General features: G+C 39.4%; 2 protein-coding genes across 3 annotated transcripts; one reads left to right on the top strand and one right to left on the bottom strand.

Annotated features, from left to right (window-relative positions):
* Positions 1–4,663: 4,663 nt before the first annotated feature.
* On the top strand, positions 4,664–9,526 carry gal (galanin/GMAP prepropeptide). Of its 2 annotated transcripts, XM_076049208.1 has the most exons (7): positions 4,664–4,779; positions 4,896–4,976; positions 5,382–5,436; positions 6,177–6,248; positions 8,495–8,581; positions 8,903–8,974; positions 9,242–9,526. In XM_076049208.1, the coding sequence occupies exons 2-7, from the start codon at positions 4,896–4,898 to the stop codon at positions 9,301–9,303; spliced, it is 429 nt and encodes a 142-aa protein (XP_075905323.1). In that variant the 5' UTR covers positions 4,664–4,779; the 3' UTR covers positions 9,304–9,526. The 2 variants fall into 2 exon arrangements, with proteins under 2 accessions (XP_075905323.1, XP_075905324.1); XM_076049209.1 differs by lacking the exon at positions 6,177–6,248.
* A 1,901-nt stretch (positions 9,527–11,427) lies between these two features.
* On the bottom strand, positions 11,428–20,072 carry ric8a (RIC8 guanine nucleotide exchange factor A). Its single transcript, XM_076049214.1, has 14 exons — positions 19,197–20,072; positions 17,720–17,767; positions 17,144–17,348; positions 16,441–16,592; positions 16,246–16,326; positions 15,878–15,977; positions 15,544–15,728; positions 14,741–14,835; positions 14,502–14,652; positions 13,778–13,873; positions 13,532–13,676; positions 12,928–13,072; positions 12,253–12,372; positions 11,428–12,069 (listed from the first exon to the last, which is right to left on the bottom strand). Exons 1-14 carry the CDS (start codon positions 19,299–19,301, stop codon positions 11,925–11,927), a joined length of 1,773 nt encoding a protein of 590 aa, XP_075905329.1. The 5' UTR covers positions 19,302–20,072; the 3' UTR covers positions 11,428–11,924.
* Positions 20,073–20,811: the final 739 nt, after the last annotated feature.

A 20,811-nucleotide genomic window follows, 5' to 3' on the forward strand; every position in this document is an offset into this window, starting at 1 on the left:
ACAACAAGAGAAACTTGTTCACAGCTCGATCACACTGAGTGAAACTGCAGTAGAAAAGATGAACTCATTCATTATTGACTCTGCAGAAACCTTTGACGGCAAGACACAAATACAGCTTTCAATGGTAATGGATAATAAAATGTAAACACTTGTATTGTAAAATGTGAATGAAGTTTTCTCACAACATTCATTGTAAGTAGCAGTCGATGTGTCAAAATGAATAAAAAACAAAGTTGTGTATTTCACAAAATAAAATCATAATACTAATTTTGCGTACACACAATACACAAATAAAATGAAAAAAAAAAAAGACATGCACGACCCTGTTGCACCAGTCACAGCCTGCAGGCACTAAGTGCAGATGGGTAATTGCTGTTAATGACTCCTGGATTTAATTCTGTAAAATACTTCAACAAGCCTTCAGCTCCTATCAGCAGCAGAGTTACTGAAGCACAGGTTATGCTTCAGGCCAGCTAATTTCTCTGATTAAAACTGATTCATCACTTGTCCCCCCACACCCCCTTCTCCTCCCCTTCCTTCCCATCCCTTCCCTTCCCTCCTCTCCTCTGAGTGGGAGTGCCGATTGGGTTCAGTCAGAATCAGAAGTGGCAACACCACCACCAACACGTTTATACACCTTCTCACAGCAATGACACTTCGTGTAACCGGTGCTGCTCTTGTCCTGAGCTTGAGATTTAGACCCGGACCTTCTTGTTGGACTTTGTACTCTCCCGACCTCAGTTCCTCCTGCACTCTTTGATTATTCTTCTGATCTTCCATTTTTAGTCACTCGCTAATCTTCCTCCTCTCGCTTTGATGTTTGTTGTGGTGACGCTTGCTGCTCTTTGTGACGTCCGTGTCAGGGCGCACGCAGGTTACCTAACATATGCATTACCTAACGTATCAACATTGCATCCCTTAGCCCATTTCCCAATATTAATGAGTATAATAGTGTATCCATATGAACTGACTTATTTTCATCCATTCATCCATTTTCGATACCAGTCTGTTAAAAAAATAAATATTATCATTTGTGAAAAAAACGAAACAATAAATTGCATCATACATTATTGGATGCGCCTCACCCACATATCTGCAGCTGGAGGCCACTTCCAAATTTGTTCTTCCACGATTTAAATATGATGCCCGATTTCTCACTGCAGTTCAAATTGCTCCACTTTTCAAATTCAAGTCTTGCGTGAGTCCAACAAAAAGTTGCTCTGGAGTGCAAACACTGAAAAAGATGCTTGGTGTCCTCCTCAGGGCTGTACTACTGCCACACAATTTAAATCTACATATAGCTGTATTGTTAAGTTCTCCTGTGCTGCAGGTTGCTTGAAGAAGAAGAAGAAGAAGAAGGAGAGGAAGAAGAAGAAGAAGACGAAGAAGAAGAAGATTGTTGTGTTGTTATAAATTATAAATTTCTCAAAAAAGTAACTGCCACCATGCTAATTGGTATTATGACATGGACTGAGACGGGTCAAAAGTTGACATTGTTAGAGATCAATTCATATCTGTCACTCTAAGTCAATTGAGACCTCTACTGTAGTTTATATTGACGGTACTGAAACAAAATTGAAGGAAACCAGAGCAGAGGACATGACGCAGCGCACTTGCAGACAGCAGCTGTAAATGAATCCATCGAACTCTAAGGCAATTTGGACTTCCACACAGGCAGCAATCTTACATAGTGTATTACTGGAGCACCGAGGAGTTTGTACTTATACCTCGTTGCAAATAGATTAGCTTGGTACCTCCTGCCCTGACGGAGAGGCTACACAGTCAGGGAAATGCCGCAGTGAGACGAGAGGTACATTAGGTCAGCAGCCATTAACCTTGGATTCATTAAAGAACAGAAGCAACGCTGAACCTAAACATGTCTTGTTTAAGGAAGTCATGTTAGCACTACAAGGTTACTGTTACCCAGTCATATAGGAGTCATCACATCATCATATGTGTATGTTATTCGGACAATATTGGAGTTTTTCCATCGCCACTGCACACCTCCTTTACTGAGCTGAGACGACGTGACAATTTTCTTCTGGCCCATTTCTGCCTTGACCACTGTTTCTTTTTCTTGTTTATGAACAATTGTATCCTTTCAACACTGCCATCTGAGCTTCTACACAATTATGGCCCTACACTGGTTCCAGGAACTGGAGCACTTTTACTGGTAAAACCTGCTTTGAGACTGTTTTCATGGGGACTATTTGTTCTGGATTTTACTTTGGAGTAAATTCAACTCCAAATTTTGCTATAAGATTTAAAATGTGTTGGTGTATTTTGTCGATTTATGCAATAATGAAACTACAAAAATCTGGAAAATTAATAGTCGTAGTAGTAGTAGTACAAAAATTAGTAGTAGTGTTCCAAAATTCTAAAATCTGTAATTTAATGTCACTGCTTTATTCACGTACTTTGACCACTTCTGAAAAGTCAGTGCCACTGATCAAGTTGCAATCTGGCATTACCTGATTTAAGACAACGGAACCAAGGACCAAGTCCAGTCCAAATCTGCCTCCTGAGTTTAAAGTAGCTTAGAATAATGAGTTTAGAATAATTTTCACAGCATAACTGTGGATTTGGATAAACGAATCTAATCATTTAGTCTTGGATAGTCGTCATTAGAACTATGAATGAAAACTGAGTGTGATATTTATCTTCTGTTCCGCCTCTTCCAAATGTTCTCCTGCCCTTGACATTTCTTTCCTGTCCATCCATCTGCCATGTTATTTCTGTGTGTCTTCCCCATCATTATGGGATGCCCTGGCTGTGTTCAAATACCCGCCATCATGTCTTTTACTTGCAGTCATTATATCCAGAAGCAGCAGCTCCTGTGGGGATGATGTGATGACACAGTAGGTGCAAAACTTCAAAGAGAGGCACAGGGATCATAAAACTGCAACAGCTCTCATCTCTCCAAAATCCATTTCCAAATTACCAGAAAAAAGAAATAAATCAAACAATTAATTTTGGGGGGTTCTTCTGTGAGTGGGAGATTAATCCCGGTCTCACCGGACGTCCTGGACGTGATGCACAAGTCAGATTGTAAAGGCCTTTAAACGCAAAGTGCATTTTGGACAATAACATTTTCTTAATTTATATTTATTTACATTTATATTTGAATCTTTTGAATTTTTTTCCACTCTGCAGTGCTGTGAAAGTATCAGCCAATCCAAACACATGCACATAGTGTGTATCATGGATCGCACAACTGTGTTCTCTGTTCCATCCCATGATCTTGCTACGTTTGAGAGATGATGATGATGATGAAGGGTAGGACGGAGGACCTATGAACAGCTGATAAGCGCAGGATATTGACTCACAAAAATAAATGAATACTCAACTCAAAATGAATGTAAGAGAACACAAGCACAGTTATGTACATTTACTGTCCACTTCATTAGGTTTGCCCCTACAACTGTTCAATAACATAAACATCTAATCAGCCAATTAGATGGCAGAAAGTCAATGTTGACATTGTCAAGGTGGCCCACTGACATTCAAACTCAACAACAGCATGATGGAGGAAGGATTGGAGTGACTTTGAACATGGCCTGCTTGTCATTGCGTGACAGGGCGGTCTGAGTATTTCAGAAACTCCCGACCTACCAGGATTTTCACCCAAGTCATCTCTATGGTTACAGCCAGTCAAAAATGAGACAATATCCGGTCATATGTAACAGCCTTGTTGCATGTCTAGATGAGGATGAAAGTACTTGGAGCCGCAGCCTAGTTAAGGATGACTGCTGACTATTTCCATTCCTTAATAATTCCAGTGTGCACGTCAGTGTTGACCAAAATTGCGGAGGGATGTTTTCAGGAGTGACAAAGAAATAAGGAAGTTCCAACCCAGTGCTAGATGGTGTATGCTATAGTATACTATAGAACTATATTATATATAGTAAAGTTGCATGTTGTTCAAAATGAAATGATGCCAAATGGTGATAACTTGTACATATATTTATACATAAATTGTATACACAAACACACACACACACACACACACACACACACATATATATATATATATATGTGTGTTTAAATTAAAATATTGTTTACATTTTTTTAATGTGAATATATATAGTTGTGCAAATTTGTTTTGGAAGGTTTTTTGTTGTTGTAGTAGTTGTTTGTTGTGTTTGTTTGTTTTATAAATATCTTTTTTTTTTGTAGTTGATTGCACAAGATTGCTTTAATTTACATTGTAAACAAATGAAATTCAATTCAATTCAATTAAATATATATACATTTTAAAATGTGAAAGAAATGTAAACTGATATTGTCTCCTGCATTCAGCTCTTTCCATGAACCGTCTCCCTTGTGAAATACAGCATATTGACAGCATGGTCCCATCCAAACATATATAATGACCTGTAATATAAAATAAACCAATCTGTAAATGGGGATAATGCGGAAAAAAAGAAATGGTTCAAATGATTAGATTACTATGAGGAAATACATAAAGAGTCGTAGACAATCAACAGGCTGCTCAGTTCGCTGCTTAAAGTCAGACATCAGATTTTCAATCACATGTCCCCGAGGGTGACAAAGAAAAAAGAAAAAAAAAATCTGATATGATGGATGATCCCATTATATGATTTCAGTTCGTGACCTGCTCACGCTGAGTGCAGGAGGGGGCTGCTGACGCCATTGGCTCAGCTGGCTTCACATAAAAGAGGGTTGGAGTCCTCGTTTCATCCGACCCACACACACACACACACACACACCCAGAGACTTGTGCTGCTGACATCAGAGACGGCGGAAAAGTCATCAAAGGTAAAATGGTCTGCATTGGTTTTGTCTTAACAGTACGAAGAAGGGAATTTTGCACTAACGCGAGTGTTAATATGTTCAAGTTCTTTCATCATGTCTTTCTTCTGCTTGTTACTCAGATGCACAGGTGTTTTAGCTTTATATGCGTGTCGCTCATTTTTTGCGCCACCCTGTCTGACTCCATAGGAGTTGTCATTGCGGTAAGCACCGTTCAGCAACTACTTGCATTCACTTGTACTTGTGTGTTATTAATGTAGGAGCATGCAGAATAGAAGTGCATCACAACTTTTTTTCTTCTTTTTTTTTAGTTAATGATAGATATAATAGATTTTAGATTTAGATATCTTGCTGGATACGGATCAATAAATAAAATACATGTTCACTTTCGGGACTGTAATGTGTGTAAATGTTTTTTCTTAACGTAAAAAGCATAGTGTAACAACGAAAAGTGGCTCTATTTTTTTCTTTAATTGAGATTATCAGTCATTATGAGTCATGGATCAGAACAGGTGAGGCTCTCAAGGCGAAAAGAACAAAAAGACAAACTAAAACCTTCTCTCCGTTTTCTATGAATTAAAATATCACCAATTGTTCCCTATTTACAGGCGAAGGAGAAACGTGGCTGGACCCTGAACAGTGCTGGTTACCTGTTAGGTCCCCGTAAGTCCCACACACACACACACACCATACATTTTTTAAATGTTATTCTCAGTTTAACAAATTCTCTCCACTGCAAACTGGTCCACACAGCCACACTGCATTTAGACAGGAAGCAGAAATGCATTCATTGCTGAGTGCTTCACTCAATTTCACCATACGGTAGCAACCGTATTGTGTTCGTCTCAGCCGTATTCACTCACCAGTCACTTGTTGCTGGCACACTATTGATCATTTCATCAAACCTGAATTAGATGCTGAAAGAGGCAGAAAAAATAAAGAACAATTTTTTCTAACTTTGGATGAACATAAAGGGAAAAAAGGCCTTTTTGTTGCGGCCCCAGGGGGAATCATAAATAAATCATATTTCATGCATCTCAAGCATCATCTCAGCGAGAGACACAACGAACATCATCAAAATCCATGCTGGGCTTTTATTATAGAATTCTATTGCTTGACTAGTGAGGCCAGTGTGACCACTAATGCAATATAATTGAAAGGCAGCTTTGTTATATATGGGGAAGGGTGCACCAGTTGAATAGGGGCATTCACATGTGGCTCTCTATTCCTGTATTTCTATGTGTTTGGTGTGAGATCTTAACATCTGGTTCCTAAATGACTGAAAGGGACCCCTGGAAATATATGTGTGTGTGCCTGTGTGCATGTTCGTTCGTGCGTGTGTGTGTGTGTGTGTGTGTGTGAAGACCAGGTAAAGGTTGCTCCTGCCTCATCCTTTGTTGCAGGTCGTATTGATCACCTAATTCAGATAAAGGATTCTCCCAGTACCAGAGGCAGAGACGAGCGGGTCACTCAATGTAAGATAGAACCGTACGGCCACTGCAGGGCCTTGGCGTCAGGGCAGGAATTGCTCTGCCTTTCAACCGCTTCTTTTCAATCAATGGGGACAGGCTGATCGTCCTGCTATCTGTGCTTCTTCATCCTGATATTCATCCCTTGCTGTGCGCCGCTAGTGTCTACCCTGTACAAATATGTTAGAAACGCCACTAGTTTAGACTGAGCAAAGTCAGACGTTACAACCAGGGACGGAATGATCAGAGATTGAACACACGTACAGGTACTACCCAGAAAATTAGAATATCCTGAAAAGGTTGTTGTATTTCTGCAATTCAACTTAAAAGGTGAATTTGGCATATTATATAAAGGAATAATATGCAAATCAATATATTTCGAGTTTTTATTTCTTTGGATTTTGCTGATCAGGTCTTGCAGCTTAAAAAAAAAACCCTCAAATTTTATAATAATTTTCTGAGTTTGTGGGTTTGTGGTTTTAATAAGCTGAAAATCTTAATCAGCAAAGTTACTGCTTGAGATTTTTCGGGTAGTACCTGTAGTACCATGTATGAGCGCATTCTTTACTTAAAACGTCGATGCCAGAGATACCAGCTAGACCATCAGATTAGGAGAAGTTGCAGCATCTATCCATCCATCCACATATACGTACATCTACCCATTCAATCCCAGTATTTGCTGTAGAAACGATTAGTACTAGGAAAAAGATGGGCTCGACCCTTGGAGAGTCACCAGATCATCACCGAGCTGATATTTCAGAGAGCCAACCTCAATGACTGGCTGAGGAAGACACACAGTAGTCGCCAGAGAAGCTGCACCACCAGGACATGGATGAAACACAACAGTAGTAGAAACCTTTCCTCAAACCTGCAAACACTTCCTCAGTTCCAGTTATTCTCAATAACTATCTGTGTGTGTGTGTGTGTGTGTGTGTGTGCGTGTGCGTGTGTGTGTGTGCGTGTGTGTGTGTGTGTGCGTGTGTGTGTTCATTTCAAAAGGTTTGGCTGTGTCAGAATGGAAATTATTTTAAGCCAAATTTGTAGTGCTGCAGGGACGTCGTCCTTAAAATACAATTTTTTTTACATCATGAAAAAAACATGGAAAGGTGAGCTAAATTATGAAACACAAAAAATATATTTGAACTCCATGTCAGTATCAAATTACATAAAGAACCAGTTAATGAAGAGGAATACAAATACACGCTTAAAAAAAAAGAAAAAAAATGACATTATTGGGCAGGTAATAATTCTAATGTTATAATGCTGGCAGTAAATATCTAAGAGTGGAGGGTCTCCATGTACTGGCAGAACTCTGGCACCACTGCATCTGATCCGGCACGCTGCTAAACCACACAAGTGCTTTCAGTTTATTACACAGTCTTGTGTTTTGTCAGAGGCAAATCAGTTACTGATAGGGGTTCAACCATCGGCATCATTCTGTTTGACCTCAGCTGGTTCACCTGCCACTCAGAGGCCTGCAGGATTATATACTGGACGGTGGCACTTGACTGCACTTTGCTGGCTCAGTGGGGGTTGTGGCTCTGAAGCCTTTTTCTTTACACACCTTTGTCTCGATGTGTTGGCCCTGCGATGAACTGGGAACTGGTCCAGGGTTCACCCTTCCTCCTTCGCCCTTTATTAATAGCTGGCCACGTCCTACTTTGGATCCACAGGATGCCAGACAGCCAGTTTGGCAGAGCTCACGGTGGCTTCGCAAAGCGCATTCCTTGCCCTTTATTTTCTTCCATTTTTTTTTTTTGTTTTGTTTTTGTGTGTCTTTGATTTCTTTGTATGTTATGTACGTCATTTATTTATTCATTTTTACTGCAATTCCATGAGCCAAACCCTGCAAGTGGTCTGTAAAGTTTGGGTAAATCAACCATATGGTTTAATGCAAATACCATGCAGAACTAACCAAATGGTCAACAACGGCTGAGACAGCTTTTAAAGGAACAACATAGACGTGTAGACAGACATTGATTTTGGTGTCTAATTCATGACACATATGACACGGTGTTGTCTTTCAGGCCTGTGTTGAATCTGTCATTATCAGGATTACACAAACCAAACAGGGTTCAAGACTAGAATAACGGTTCTGTTAAGTTGAGGTAAATTCCATTTGTAACTGAACAAATCTGTTTCCTGTTTGCCAAGATGTGAGTTATGTCTGAAAAAAAATCAGACAGGATTACAAGTGAATTCTAATACGGTCACATGTGCGCTATCAACTGTAATGGCTTCCCACTTTCTAGATGGAATAGATGGGCAGAGGACCCTTGGGGATAAGGCAGGTCTGGCGGGGAAGAGGGACCTTGTTCAGGAGGATGACTTCAGAACAGGTCTGTGTGTCATTTAGAAATAATCAGAGAAATAATAAAGCACATTTGAACTGTTTAGTATGTTTGTATGCCACACTGTGCCATAAAGTGATTTGCAAAATATTTATTTAGATGTATCTAGTTTAGGTATATCACAAAAAGACTGTAAACCAAATCTTAGGTGAGTCAGCAGTTGTTTGGGTTTTAACTCATGCAATAAGGCTGTCCTGTAATTATAAAATGTGATTTCCCCCATGAGAATAATTAAAATCAAGTAAAACGATTTTGAAGAAACATAAGCGGACTGCAAACTTGATGACGGCCAACTTTGTTTCTCCACAGATTCCTTAAGAATAGCAGATGACGACATTATCCACACTGTCATTGATTTCCTGTCATACCTCAAACTCAAAGGTATAAACTCTGTGTAGTTTGAACTGAACTTCGGTATTCAGTATTGATGGAACAAGTCTGTGTTTGTGTTTGTATATTCGGCCGCAGTGCTCATTGTTTCCTGGCCTCGCTGGTAGCTTCATTTAAACTGTTAACAGGCATTAGTTTCAAAGTGATGGTGGCGTTTCTGCGACAGATTGTTCTTCAGTACAAGTTCGATGTTCATCAGCCTTTTTTCCTGCTTAAATTCTAAAGCCTGTGTTAACTATTTTATGTGTGTGGTTACAGAGATAGGAGCCTTGGACAATCTGCCTTCTGCTGTAACATCAGATGAACTGGCCAATCCTTAGCCAATCTGCTTTACATTTTGCACCTCATGCTGTAACCATGTTTGTGTTTCTGCTGTTATTTGACTTTGTTCTGGTACAACCTATGATTTTGTAACAACAAGATGGAATATTAGAATTGTGTTATCCACGAAACAGCTGTCTGCTGTCTGAAGGTGGTCAGGGTCACGCAGCTGTTAATTTATCACTCACTATCACTTTATTAAAGAGGATGGAATGAATAAACAGATATGGCACCAAATGACTTGAAATCATTTTTTTTCCCACATGCATTCCAATTAAGATTGTGAATTAAACCCCTCCTTGGTCTGTTTGGCAGCGTCCCGCTGGTTAAACTGAGAGGAAATGAAGATGCTATGAAACTCTAAAGAGGGAAGAACAACTGCACAAAATCCAAAAACATCAATGTAATGAAAAATGTCGTTCTAAGTTGGGCAACTGAGAGAAATGCTCCTCTAATCCTGGGGTGCCTCTGAGTGCTAAAGTGAAAAACAGACAGACTGATGATGCTACAGTATCACACGTGGCGCAGACACTGGGGCTGTGTGAATTTCAGCCGCAGAAGTGAGAGATTGTTTAGTCAAGCACGAAAGGAGGTGTGAATGGATAATGAATGGGTCAGAAAAGGCCAATCAGCCAGTGTGTAGAGACTGTGGCAAAATCAGCTACCAAAATCTGCTGAGAAGTGTGGGTGTGTGACAAACATCTGCGTGACACCGAAGTCTCGATGTTGCAAACTGAGCTAAAGTTTCACGGTTTGGCAAAGATGAAAGAGATAGAAGAAGCATCTGGACAGGAGTCGGACTCATTGGTTTCATCCGCTGGCCTTCCTAACCTTTCCACATTTCCATACCTGTCATTGCTTCCCTCCTCCCTACTTTCTGTCATTCCTTCCTTCCTCCCTATTTTCCTTCATGCCTTCCATTCTTTCTTACTATGGCTGTGTCTCAATTCAGGGTCTGCATCCTTGGAAGGCTGCATTTGAAAGGAAGTTGCGTCATAGCACTGTGCGAAGGCTCGTCCCAATTCCCGAAAATCCGAAGGACGCTCCAAATGCGTACTGGGAATGCGCCCTACTGTTAGCCGATTCCAAGGCTACATCGCTACTATTCCTTCCTCCCAATGTGAAACAGTATTGAGGTAGTAGTTATGGTAGTAGTCGTAGTAGTAGTAGTAGTATTAGTAGTTCCTGCCGATGTCATTAACCCAAAAGGCAAGTGGTGCCCCAATCAAATTGCGTCCAATCTTTTACTTATTCCTGACGGCAACTAGCACTGAAGGTGGAAATTGTTTTACATGCCCTTCCCTCCCACCTCAGGCTCCCTCTGGTGGCAAAAGTAAGAATTGTATGCAAAATCCATATAGACATATTTCAGATTCCATCTCTTTGCAGAATTGATAGATTAATTATTAATCAATCATCCTCCTCTGCAACCGCCAGTCTGACTCCTCCAGTGTGAAGGCTCTGCACTGCTGCACGCTCCCCAAACTCCCGCCAGCTGATAGGGAGTGTGATGGTGTGGGGCTGCATGTCTTGTCATCACAGGAGGAAACGGCAACGCAGATACTTTTGTATCTGACATCATGACATCAACCAATCACAATCTCAAATCTTCCTTACAAATGTGGCACGATTTAAAAAGGAAAAACACAGGCTTCCCAATGGTTTAACATTTATTTTCAACATTGTTACATCGTTACAACAAAGAAATAATCTGCCCAGTATTTGATTGCTAAATAAAATCAGGCCTCGACATTCTTCTGTGACCAGATGGAGCACAGCTAACTGCATTTTATCTCTGCAGCCTAAGTGCTGCCAGACGTGAAAAGAACACAAATCCATTGCTGTTTTGAAATAGTTACATATGCTGTCATGCATGCGCAATTATATTAATCTCATCTACATGCAATTACTGTCACCACCTTGTGGCAGCGCTAATGGCACAAATCAAACTTAAATGCTGTTGGTAAAAACATAAATGTAAGAAGGACTGCAGAAAAATGCAACTTTGAACTTGAACAAAGTCAATGTCTCAGTTATGTTTATTGTGTTTTTGTATTTGGCTATTTATCCTGCGAGGTGCATAGCATTCTTTTCTTTTCTTTTCTTAAAATCCTGTCTGGCAGTTGTAGGCCTGTCTCATCGTCTCATCATCATTCTTAGGCTCCTGTTTCGGTTGTTTTCTAGAATGACCAGCAGCAGCAGTTTGCAACACAGTAACACTTCAGCTACACCAATAAAAACATCCCGGCGTCACCACAGTTTGTTTCACATCATCATCAAGATTAATCACAATGTTGCAAAATGAAACACAACGTTAGCCTGAAGATGCAACTCTTCAGACCAGTGTCTTAAAATAATACACATCTGTCACACAAAGCAAACTGCAGTAGCTTCAGTGCACAAAATGATTGCAATTTCAAGATGTTTATGCAGCTGACGTGAGAAATGACAAATGACTGAGTCACTGTGAAGTGCTTCACAGCTTGGATGACACTTGCAGTGCTTGCAGAAGCGCTGTGGCCAAACTGAATGGTCACCAGTGTGAAGAGACGGCCCTAAAAGCGCTGAAATAAACTGATCGCTAGGTCACTGAGTAAAACATGGATTTCTGTCCCTTAGTTTACAAAGGTTCCTCATCACTGCCTGCATTAGCTGGCTCATCAGCAGGGATCACTGGGTCGGGAGCACAATTACGCAGGTCTTCATGCGTTATCTCTGTCATATTTCCATCCACATCCAGTTTCATAGGCTGGATAAAATTTGAACTGTGGAGAAATATAATGTATCTCAATGTGCATGCAGGAATAAAGTAAAGTTGAAAGACAAATGAAATACACATTGAAATAAATGGGCAATAGTGTGTGTGTGTGTGTGTGTGTGTGTGTGTGTGTGTGTGTGTGTGTGTGTGTGTGAGTGAGTGAGTGTGTGCGTGTGCTGCTTTCACTGACCGTGACAGTCTGTCAAACATGCTGACCAGTTTCATTGCTTCTAATTCCTTCTGCTCCTCAGTCATTCCCTCCATTGGATCAGGGTGCTCCTCCTCCACTGCACCTGTGACTGGGTTTATCCTGCAGGAAGAAAGAAGGAAACATCAAAACACCAAACTGTAGAGAAGCCACTCTGCCGTACTGTACCTTGTTTCCCCTTGCAATCAGGTAAATGAAACATTTCAATATTTAATCTTCTAAATATATGGTAACTGTCCCTTTAACCCTCACGCCACAGAATGTGACGCGTCATCTCCATCAATACCCACATGTTAACTATTTTTCTATTAACTATTAACTGATTTTCTATGTTAACTATTTTTAACATTCTCCACAAGCAGTGATATATCCTTGGAAATACAAAAACGCAATAGACCTTAATTCATTATTTCAAAAGAAACAACCGCGACCAGGGCGACCCATCGATCACAACACACAAACGGTTGTGTATTTGACCAGTCAGCCTTCTATGAGTTGCTTAAGTTGTCGTTTTCAAGACACCATACACCTTTGTTGTGTACTTTTCATTTCTGCAAAATGGTCAGCAAATATATTGTTTCATTAACGGTGAAAAAAGTATTGAGATACAAAAAAATAAACAAACTAGCACTTGGCTGTTCAGCGGTTGGTACTGACTGGGATTTTGCCTCCTTGTACTCTTCTGTGTCTGAGTCTTCATCCTCAGAGTAAACTCCAGAGACTTTGCTGCCTCTGAACAGCCCTCTGGCAGCCAGCAGTCCTGCAGCGTTACCATATCCAGTGTACTTAATGAACCTTGAAACTGGAAACAGATAAAGAAGATAGCTGTTATTTGGGCAATTGATTCTAAAAGATCCACAAGATTCACTTTCTTAGTTCAGGCATATCAAAGAAGTGTATTTGTCATGTAATTTGACAGAATTTGTAAAATTGCCTCATGCATTTTATTTGTTCAGAATTAGAACAGACTTTTTAAGAAACAGTTATTAATGTAACTTCTCCACACAGCTGTTAACTTTATTTTTTCTTTTCGTAATGTTAATGTGACTTCGGAAAGCTACTTTCCGGAATTCGCAAAACATTCACGTATTCTGGATTTAAGACACATACAGTATAAGTGAAATAGTTTGGGAATTTCTTGTTGAATCCTTTTTTCTGCTCCATGATTCTACCACCACCAAATTGCACGAGTGTATTTATTTAGTATTTGGTTATTTGGTTTTGGAAGATATTTGGAAGGAAGACAGGCACAGTTCCTCACCATTTTCTTTGCAGAGAATAAAGAGAAATTCAGCAGCACAATCCTTGAGATCAGTATCGATGTGAGTCATTAGACGCACTAGTTTGTTCCTCAGTGTGTTGCCCACTTCTGGTCTGTTTGTGACATCACGTAGAGGTGGCAGAACCTTTGCACGCAGACACAATATGTCAGAGACACCAGAAGCATAGAAGTATAATTGTCTATGCAAACTCAGAATTATTTGAGCCCCAACACGGCATAGCACACCTTTGACCTGAGGTACTTCCTGGTTTCTCTGTGAATGCGGGAGCTCTCAGTCAGCAAGGTCAGCGATGGGAGAACCGTTTCCTTCAGTTGATGACACTGGGGGAAAAAAAGACTGTCAAGCATCAGGAGAGAAGGAATTTATCACCAAAATCCCTCCAATAATCCTGCATGAACATGTCAGACACTGGGTGGTCCTGACTCCCATCGAAGAGCAGAGGGCAGATCAAGTACGAGGTGTTAACAATTCCTGCTATTTTTCTTCTATCACAGACACCTCATATTTTTAGATGTTGTTTTTGTAGCTTGATAAGTTTTGACTTAAACTTCCGTCTTGCTCAGAAGTTCACACTGGTGTTGTGTGATGCGTTTTATCAGCTGATGTCACGGAGGTGCAGCACACCTGTCAGACTTGACAGGTGGAAAACACCTCCTGAGGTGTTAAGTTAGAAAGAAAATTCAGGGAATCTGTTTCCCCTGCCTTATTAAAATATTCATTCATTTTATTATTAATTTATATGGTGAAATGGTGTCACATAAAATTCAAATAATGATCATAAGCACAATAACAACAATAATGATGGCAGTTTGGTACAGATGGGCAAAAGAGTGATGAAGAGAACATCCTGATTTACACTAGGATGGCATTTTTCTTTTTTTTTTTTTAGAAGAGACCATTTTCACAAACGCTCCTGAAAAAAATGCATTGAAATGAGTGTTGACTTACTCGATCAAGTCTTTTGTCCATGAACTCCAGCAGCATATTGACAGCATCCATATTGACCCCCATGTATGTTATGGAGTCTTGCTGCGTCTTTGTCATCAATAGTACATCCAAATAATGCAGTGGAAAATTCCCAAGCAAGTTAATTGTATGGCTGAGAAAAAAAAGAATGAGCTTTTAGGTGATTTGAAAGAGCGGCATCAGGAAGTCCATCATAAAAAGCAGTTGCATTCAGTTCCCACCTGTGAAACTCTTCAGTCTGCTCCTCTCCATCTGCTCGGCTGATCAGGCAGTGTCTCAGTATGGCCCCTAAACGCCTGAACTCTTTTGCACTTTCCTTTGAGACAGAAAGGAAAAGGAACCTGGTCAATAAATCTTTTGAGATTGAGACCCTCAACAATAAAGAGAAGGGAACCAGTTCTTTCAAAAAATGTATATACTGGGTTCACTTTTCATCTGTTATCAAGAGGAACATGTAATAAACATTTGGAGTAGAAAATATCATTCCAAAAACTTTTTGACTTTTTGAGAGGTTATTGGATTAACTCTGTCAGTTTTTGTAGTGTCAGTTCAACCATTCTCCAGGTAACAAAACCATGATACGACAGAAAACATATATGAGAATTATGTCTGCTCTCATATTTTCTCTCATTTGTTACCATAAATTATTTATGGCTGTATTGTGCCATTAATAGCACAAATAGAGCAGTTGGACTGGTGATGCCAAACTGCTGCAATGATTGGAAACACCAAGCAACTCAACTATGCACATGCAGTAAGTGTTAGTTACAGTTACTCTCAAACAAATGCTCAATACTAAAGCTATAATAATTTGTTTCTGAAAATAAAATGTTGGATGTATTAGCATTCAAAAGTCTTCAGACAGCCCTGCGATGAACTGGCGACTTGTCCAGGGTGTCACCCTGCCTTCGCCCTAAAACAGCTGGGATAGGCTCCAGCAGACCCCCGTAACCCTGAATAGTATAAGCGGGTATAGAAGATGAATGAATGAATGAATGAGTCTTCAGACATGTTTCTTAAGTACCTCATCAGTTGTGTTTTTGCCGCTCGTAAATGTGATATTAAACAGCACTTTCAATATTTCCATTGAAAGTTCTGCTTGCTGACAACTCAGTGGAGGTGCATCTTCAGAAGCGTCCTCCAGACCTCCCCTGGCTGTCTCAAAAGTATCTGGCCAACACAGACCCAAGGTGGCATCCAACTGGTTTGCTAAAATACACAAGGGGGGGAAAAAATCAGTTTATACTCTTTAGCCTATTTGTCTATTTAAGCAGATAGATAGATAGATAGACAAATAGATAGATAGATAGATAGATAGATAGATAGATAGATAGATAGATAGATAGATAGATAGATACCGAGGAGAGTGACTCCATGCAGCTCCTGTGCCAGCTCTTCCCTAATGTCGATCCTTTGGGCAGTAAGCAGGAAGGTGAGGCGCAAGTCAAAAAAACGCACCTAAAAAACAAAAAATTGTTACGCTTTCATTCCGCTCTATTCACTTCTAGAAGATTATGGCTGCATATCAAACAGAAATTGTGACCAAATTCTTAAAGTACACACACACGCACAATTTAGGAATATTTGGTTTTTGGATGGATACACACAAACCACACAGATTATCAGACATAGTTCCAAGTTCCAAGAGTAGTCAGGAAAGAGCTAATGGTAATTTGAATTAATTAAAATATATACATATACATATTAAAAGGATTGTAGTCCGTACCTCATGGTTCCATTTAGCATCGCAACCCTCTTCCATCCTCTTCGTTATCCCCTTCATCAGCTGCAGATCAGCTGCCACCACCTGCAATTCATCCATACTTTTCAGAACACATAAACCAAATAGCGTCAAACTGTGAGACAATCAGTTCAGTAATTGGATGGGATGGAAGGTTTAGGTTCAAAGCAGTGCTCTCACCAGTCCCTGTTCACTTTGTAATAGTATGTTACAAATGGACTTGAGACTTTCAACAACTACTTCTTGGACACATTGGTCTGACTTAAGAGAGCCATCTTTGTAAACCCTCCAGGGAACATCAGCGCCCTCTTGTGCCTCGGTTTCACCGTCCGCTGTGGGGAAGAAAATACATTAACAAAAAATACATTGATTCAATTCAATAGTCATTGTATAATACCCTAAAAACAATGTAAACGTCTGAGCCCAATGATTTTATTTTTTTCCATTTTGATACTCTGAAATAGCGCTCACTTTGGACTTCATATTAGCTGGTTACAACTCTAAAGATACATTCATACAAAGTAGTTCATCTTGGACACTGTCATAGCCAAATGTGAAGACAGACAGAGTAGTGCTCTTCAATAGGCAATTGGATGATCCTCTTTCTCATTTGGTTAACATAGACATTGATTCTCTGGTTGATAGTGTTAGATCTGCTGAAAACAACCTAGCTCCAAATAAAAGAAGAATATAAGAGTAGGATGAATCAGCTTTGTCGTTTAATTCTTCAACCCATTGGATAAAACAATGCTCATCACCCCATGACAGCTGAGACAGGCTCCAGCAGACCCCTGTGACCTTGAGTGCAGGAATAAGATGGATGGATGGGTGGATGGATGGATGGTATTTTAGTACTGTAAAATCTTAGCAAATGATGAATTACCTTGTTGCTCAACCTGTTGGCTTGGATTTTCAGTGGGTGGGAAGATGCCGGCGTAATAGGCAAGAGTAGACAAGGCCAAGTGAGTGACGAAGGGATCCAGGCTTAGTTTGTCTCTTGTCAAGATTTTAATGGTTTCTAGACAAATCAGTTGACTGGAGGAACTGGGTTCCTTCCTAAGGACACTCAGCACCAATTCGCCAAGATGCTGAAAAACAGAAATGACATTAGATAGCTGCAACAACTACCAGATAACTACAACACTTTAGTTCACTTTATAATGTTTATCAAAATTGTAAGCCGATAGCATATCTTATTTCAAATGCAGAAGCTTTTGCATACATTCTGTCATTTCTAGTTATCTATTTAATTAATTGAATCTATTAAATCTAATTATGTTTTTGAATGTGCACCATAAATAAAATTAAAAAAAAATCATTGATTGGTTCAAATAAATCAATATGTTATGCTAAACACAGTTATTACTAAGAAATCTCAACTTAATCTAAGTATCCAATGGCTATTTGATGAATTTATTGAATTACTTATTTGATAAAGTAAGGTAAAACTTTAAAATACCTGTCTGTCCTTCTCATGTTCTTTTTGGAATTCAAAACACAGAGCCATCTAGGTCAGGAGAAGAGGAGAGCACAATAAAAGGTTGTGAGCAAAAGAATGAACAAAGTATTTAAGACAAGAAACAGCTGGATAAAAAGAAAAATCAGAACAATTCATTTTATAAAATTAAGATTGAAAAGAAAAATACACGAAAAAATTCACTCTATTTGGTTACATTTCGTGATTCGGGTTACATGTCTTCTTTAACCACCGTGACTGAACTTACGAGGTCACTGTGGAATGATCGCACTTCTATTTTTGGCATCTTAAATATAAACAGAATGGGGAAATGGCAATTATTTGCTGAAACAGTTTATTTTCCCTGGATAGTAACACTGTCCATTTTTGGGACACAGCATAAGCTGTGATAGACAGACAGACAGACAGACAGGCAGACAGACAGACAGACAGAAAGATAGATAGATAGATAGATAGATAGATAGATAGATAGATAGATAGATAGATAGATAGACAGTTAGACAGATAGATAGATCTTAAGTCACAAGTGTGCATTTACAGAAGCAAATTTGCTGCGGTAGATGTGGGCTGAAACTTTGAAATTGCCAGTAATGTGTTGTCCATATTTGGGAATATGTGTCGAATCTGCTGTCGGCAGAAACCAGTCTGGAAACCAGTTAAATGGAAACCAGTATGGAGATAACACCAATGTTGTATTGCGCTCCTGTCAATTATTATTACGCGACCTATGAGGTCAACCGGAAAGGCGGCTGTCGTAAACCACTGAAACGACTCGTATTGCCCCCTAGTGTTGGGGAGGAGGAGAGGTTCTGGTCAGTAATTTAACTTTCTTGAACGACTTTTAAGTGTAGCACAATTAATCTGTGTATTTAAACGTTCTCAGTGGTCTAGTGGTGGAGAGTCCGCTCTGAGACTGTGGGTTTGATCGCCGGCCAGGTCATACCAAAGACCATTGGCTCCCTGCTTGAGTGGGACTGAATGAGTCCCGGGTGCTGCCACCACTGCTGTCCACCTCTCCCTGAGGACAATTTTTTCACTGGGACTTTAACTTTAAAGACTGGTTGACTCCTCAAGCAGTTGTGCTATTGGAGCTATTGGAGCTAGCGGGATGGGTGTCTGGAGGGAGGCAGTGAGGAGCTGAGGAGCAGCTTAACCACTTCCCTGAACTCGGTAAAAGCCATGGACTGTTAAAGAGACCGGACCCTGTAAACAGAGAGCTGGCCAGGCGCCTCCTATGGGTTGTGTTGCATAATGTAAAGTAGCTGATTCCTGGTGGCTTGTCAGAACAGTATGTTAATGAGTTTAAAATCAAATAATAAGACAACTTCAAAATATAAGACTAGTATTATCTTAATTTAAATTGGCATTACTGATGACTGATTTCTGAATAGAAGACCATTGTGCTGTGATAGAAAGGCAATAAAAAATCTTTGTGAAAAAGCTCACGTGTCACTGTTACCTCTTTGTTGTAGGTCTCCAGAGCTGTCAAAATAAAATCCTCCTCCTTTGTCTCAATTTGCTCTATAAGAGCTTTTACATCCATTTCTTTCACCATTGAGTTCATCTTCCTCCTTGCTTGTCTGTCAAATACCCTCCAGGGAATGAGGCGTCACCACCAGCCACCAAAGATTGTGTCCTGCTTGAATCCTTATTTTTAGACAGAAGGTGCTTAGCTAAGAGGATTTCAATAGTGAAATGTTGTGTTCAAGCGACTCAAAGAAAGTCAGATAGATCTGTGTATCTGAAAGTGAAACACAAGTAATGCCATCATTAAGGGGGGAAACACATTAGAATTAAGAAAAAAAATAATATAATAATATGATTACATGAAAATCTTGGACAAAATGTTTCTGTTTAGTCATCAGGTTGAGAACAAAATACACCCAACTACCTCTTTGTCATTGAAAATTGCTTACACATCACTGCAGTATTTCCTTCTGTTTCAGTAGAGACTACATTGCATTTACTCTGATTTGAACATTTCATACAGCCACCCCACTTATTGAGATGGATGTGCTTTTGACCTTCACCTTGAAAAAATGCCACACGACAACAGGTTGTCTTTAACTTCTTTTCAAAATTTTGCAGGAATGATTTCATCTTCCTCTTTGCTTGTCGACCAAATAAACTCCAGGGAGTGAATTGTCACGACCATCCACTAAAGAGTACAAACTAGTGAATCCTTATTTTTAGACACAAGGTACTTACTGTAGCTAAGAGGATTTCAAGAGATGATCAAGTAAAATGTTGTGTTCAAGTCACTCCAAGAAAGTCAGATAGATCTATGAAAGTATAACACGTTTACATTTAACATTTTGAAAATATTTTGATGATGAAAAAGTAATTTACATTGTCACAATTATAATTAAATATAATTAACATAATTCGCCATTATCATATTGACACCATTTAGGGCCTGATTCACTAAGATCGGAAAAGTCCTGGTCGGGTCCAATCCCAGAAACATTTAAATGATGTAGATGCAATTTCCTGCATTCAAGTGCATTTTTTTTTTTTTTTTTTTTTTTTTTTACCATGTTTTTAATTTGAAAAATTTTCTCCGGCTTTGATCCTCATCTCGGAAGAAAAAAACAAAATGAGGATTCTAAATCCTGTGAAAGGTCTTCATCAAGTCAATTATTTTTGCGTTGTGTATTATTTGTAGGCCTACCGGATCTCTGAATTCCAACTAAAAACTAAACGTATTTTAGCGTAGCACGTAGCAAGCAGTCTCAAACAGATAGAGAAAAAATAACTTTCGACATTTTGTGATTTTAATACACAGACATTTTGGAAAATACTATGAATTTCCATGCACAAATCAGTCTTTTTTTTTTCTTTATTAAATAGTGTCACTTGAACTTTATCCTTGACTTTAATGTCACAAATGACAATCATGGAAATACATTTTTTTTTTAAGTTTGTTTAAAAAAATATGAAAGATTAATAAAACAAAAAATATATAAAAATACAGTTTACAAAAGTGTGTGTGTGCGCGTTTAAATCTTCGTTCTTCCGGTCCACGCGTTGTTTACGCTTTAGTTACGTGACGTCTGGAAATTGGCATCATCCAC

The sequence above is a fragment of the Nelusetta ayraudi genome, unplaced genomic scaffold, assembly GCF_046127955.1.
Source record: "Nelusetta ayraudi isolate G7.1 ecotype Tasmania unplaced genomic scaffold, CSIRO-AGI_Nayr_v1 ptg000111l, whole genome shotgun sequence".
Classification (NCBI taxonomy): Eukaryota; Metazoa; Chordata; class Actinopteri; order Tetraodontiformes; family Monacanthidae; genus Nelusetta; species Nelusetta ayraudi.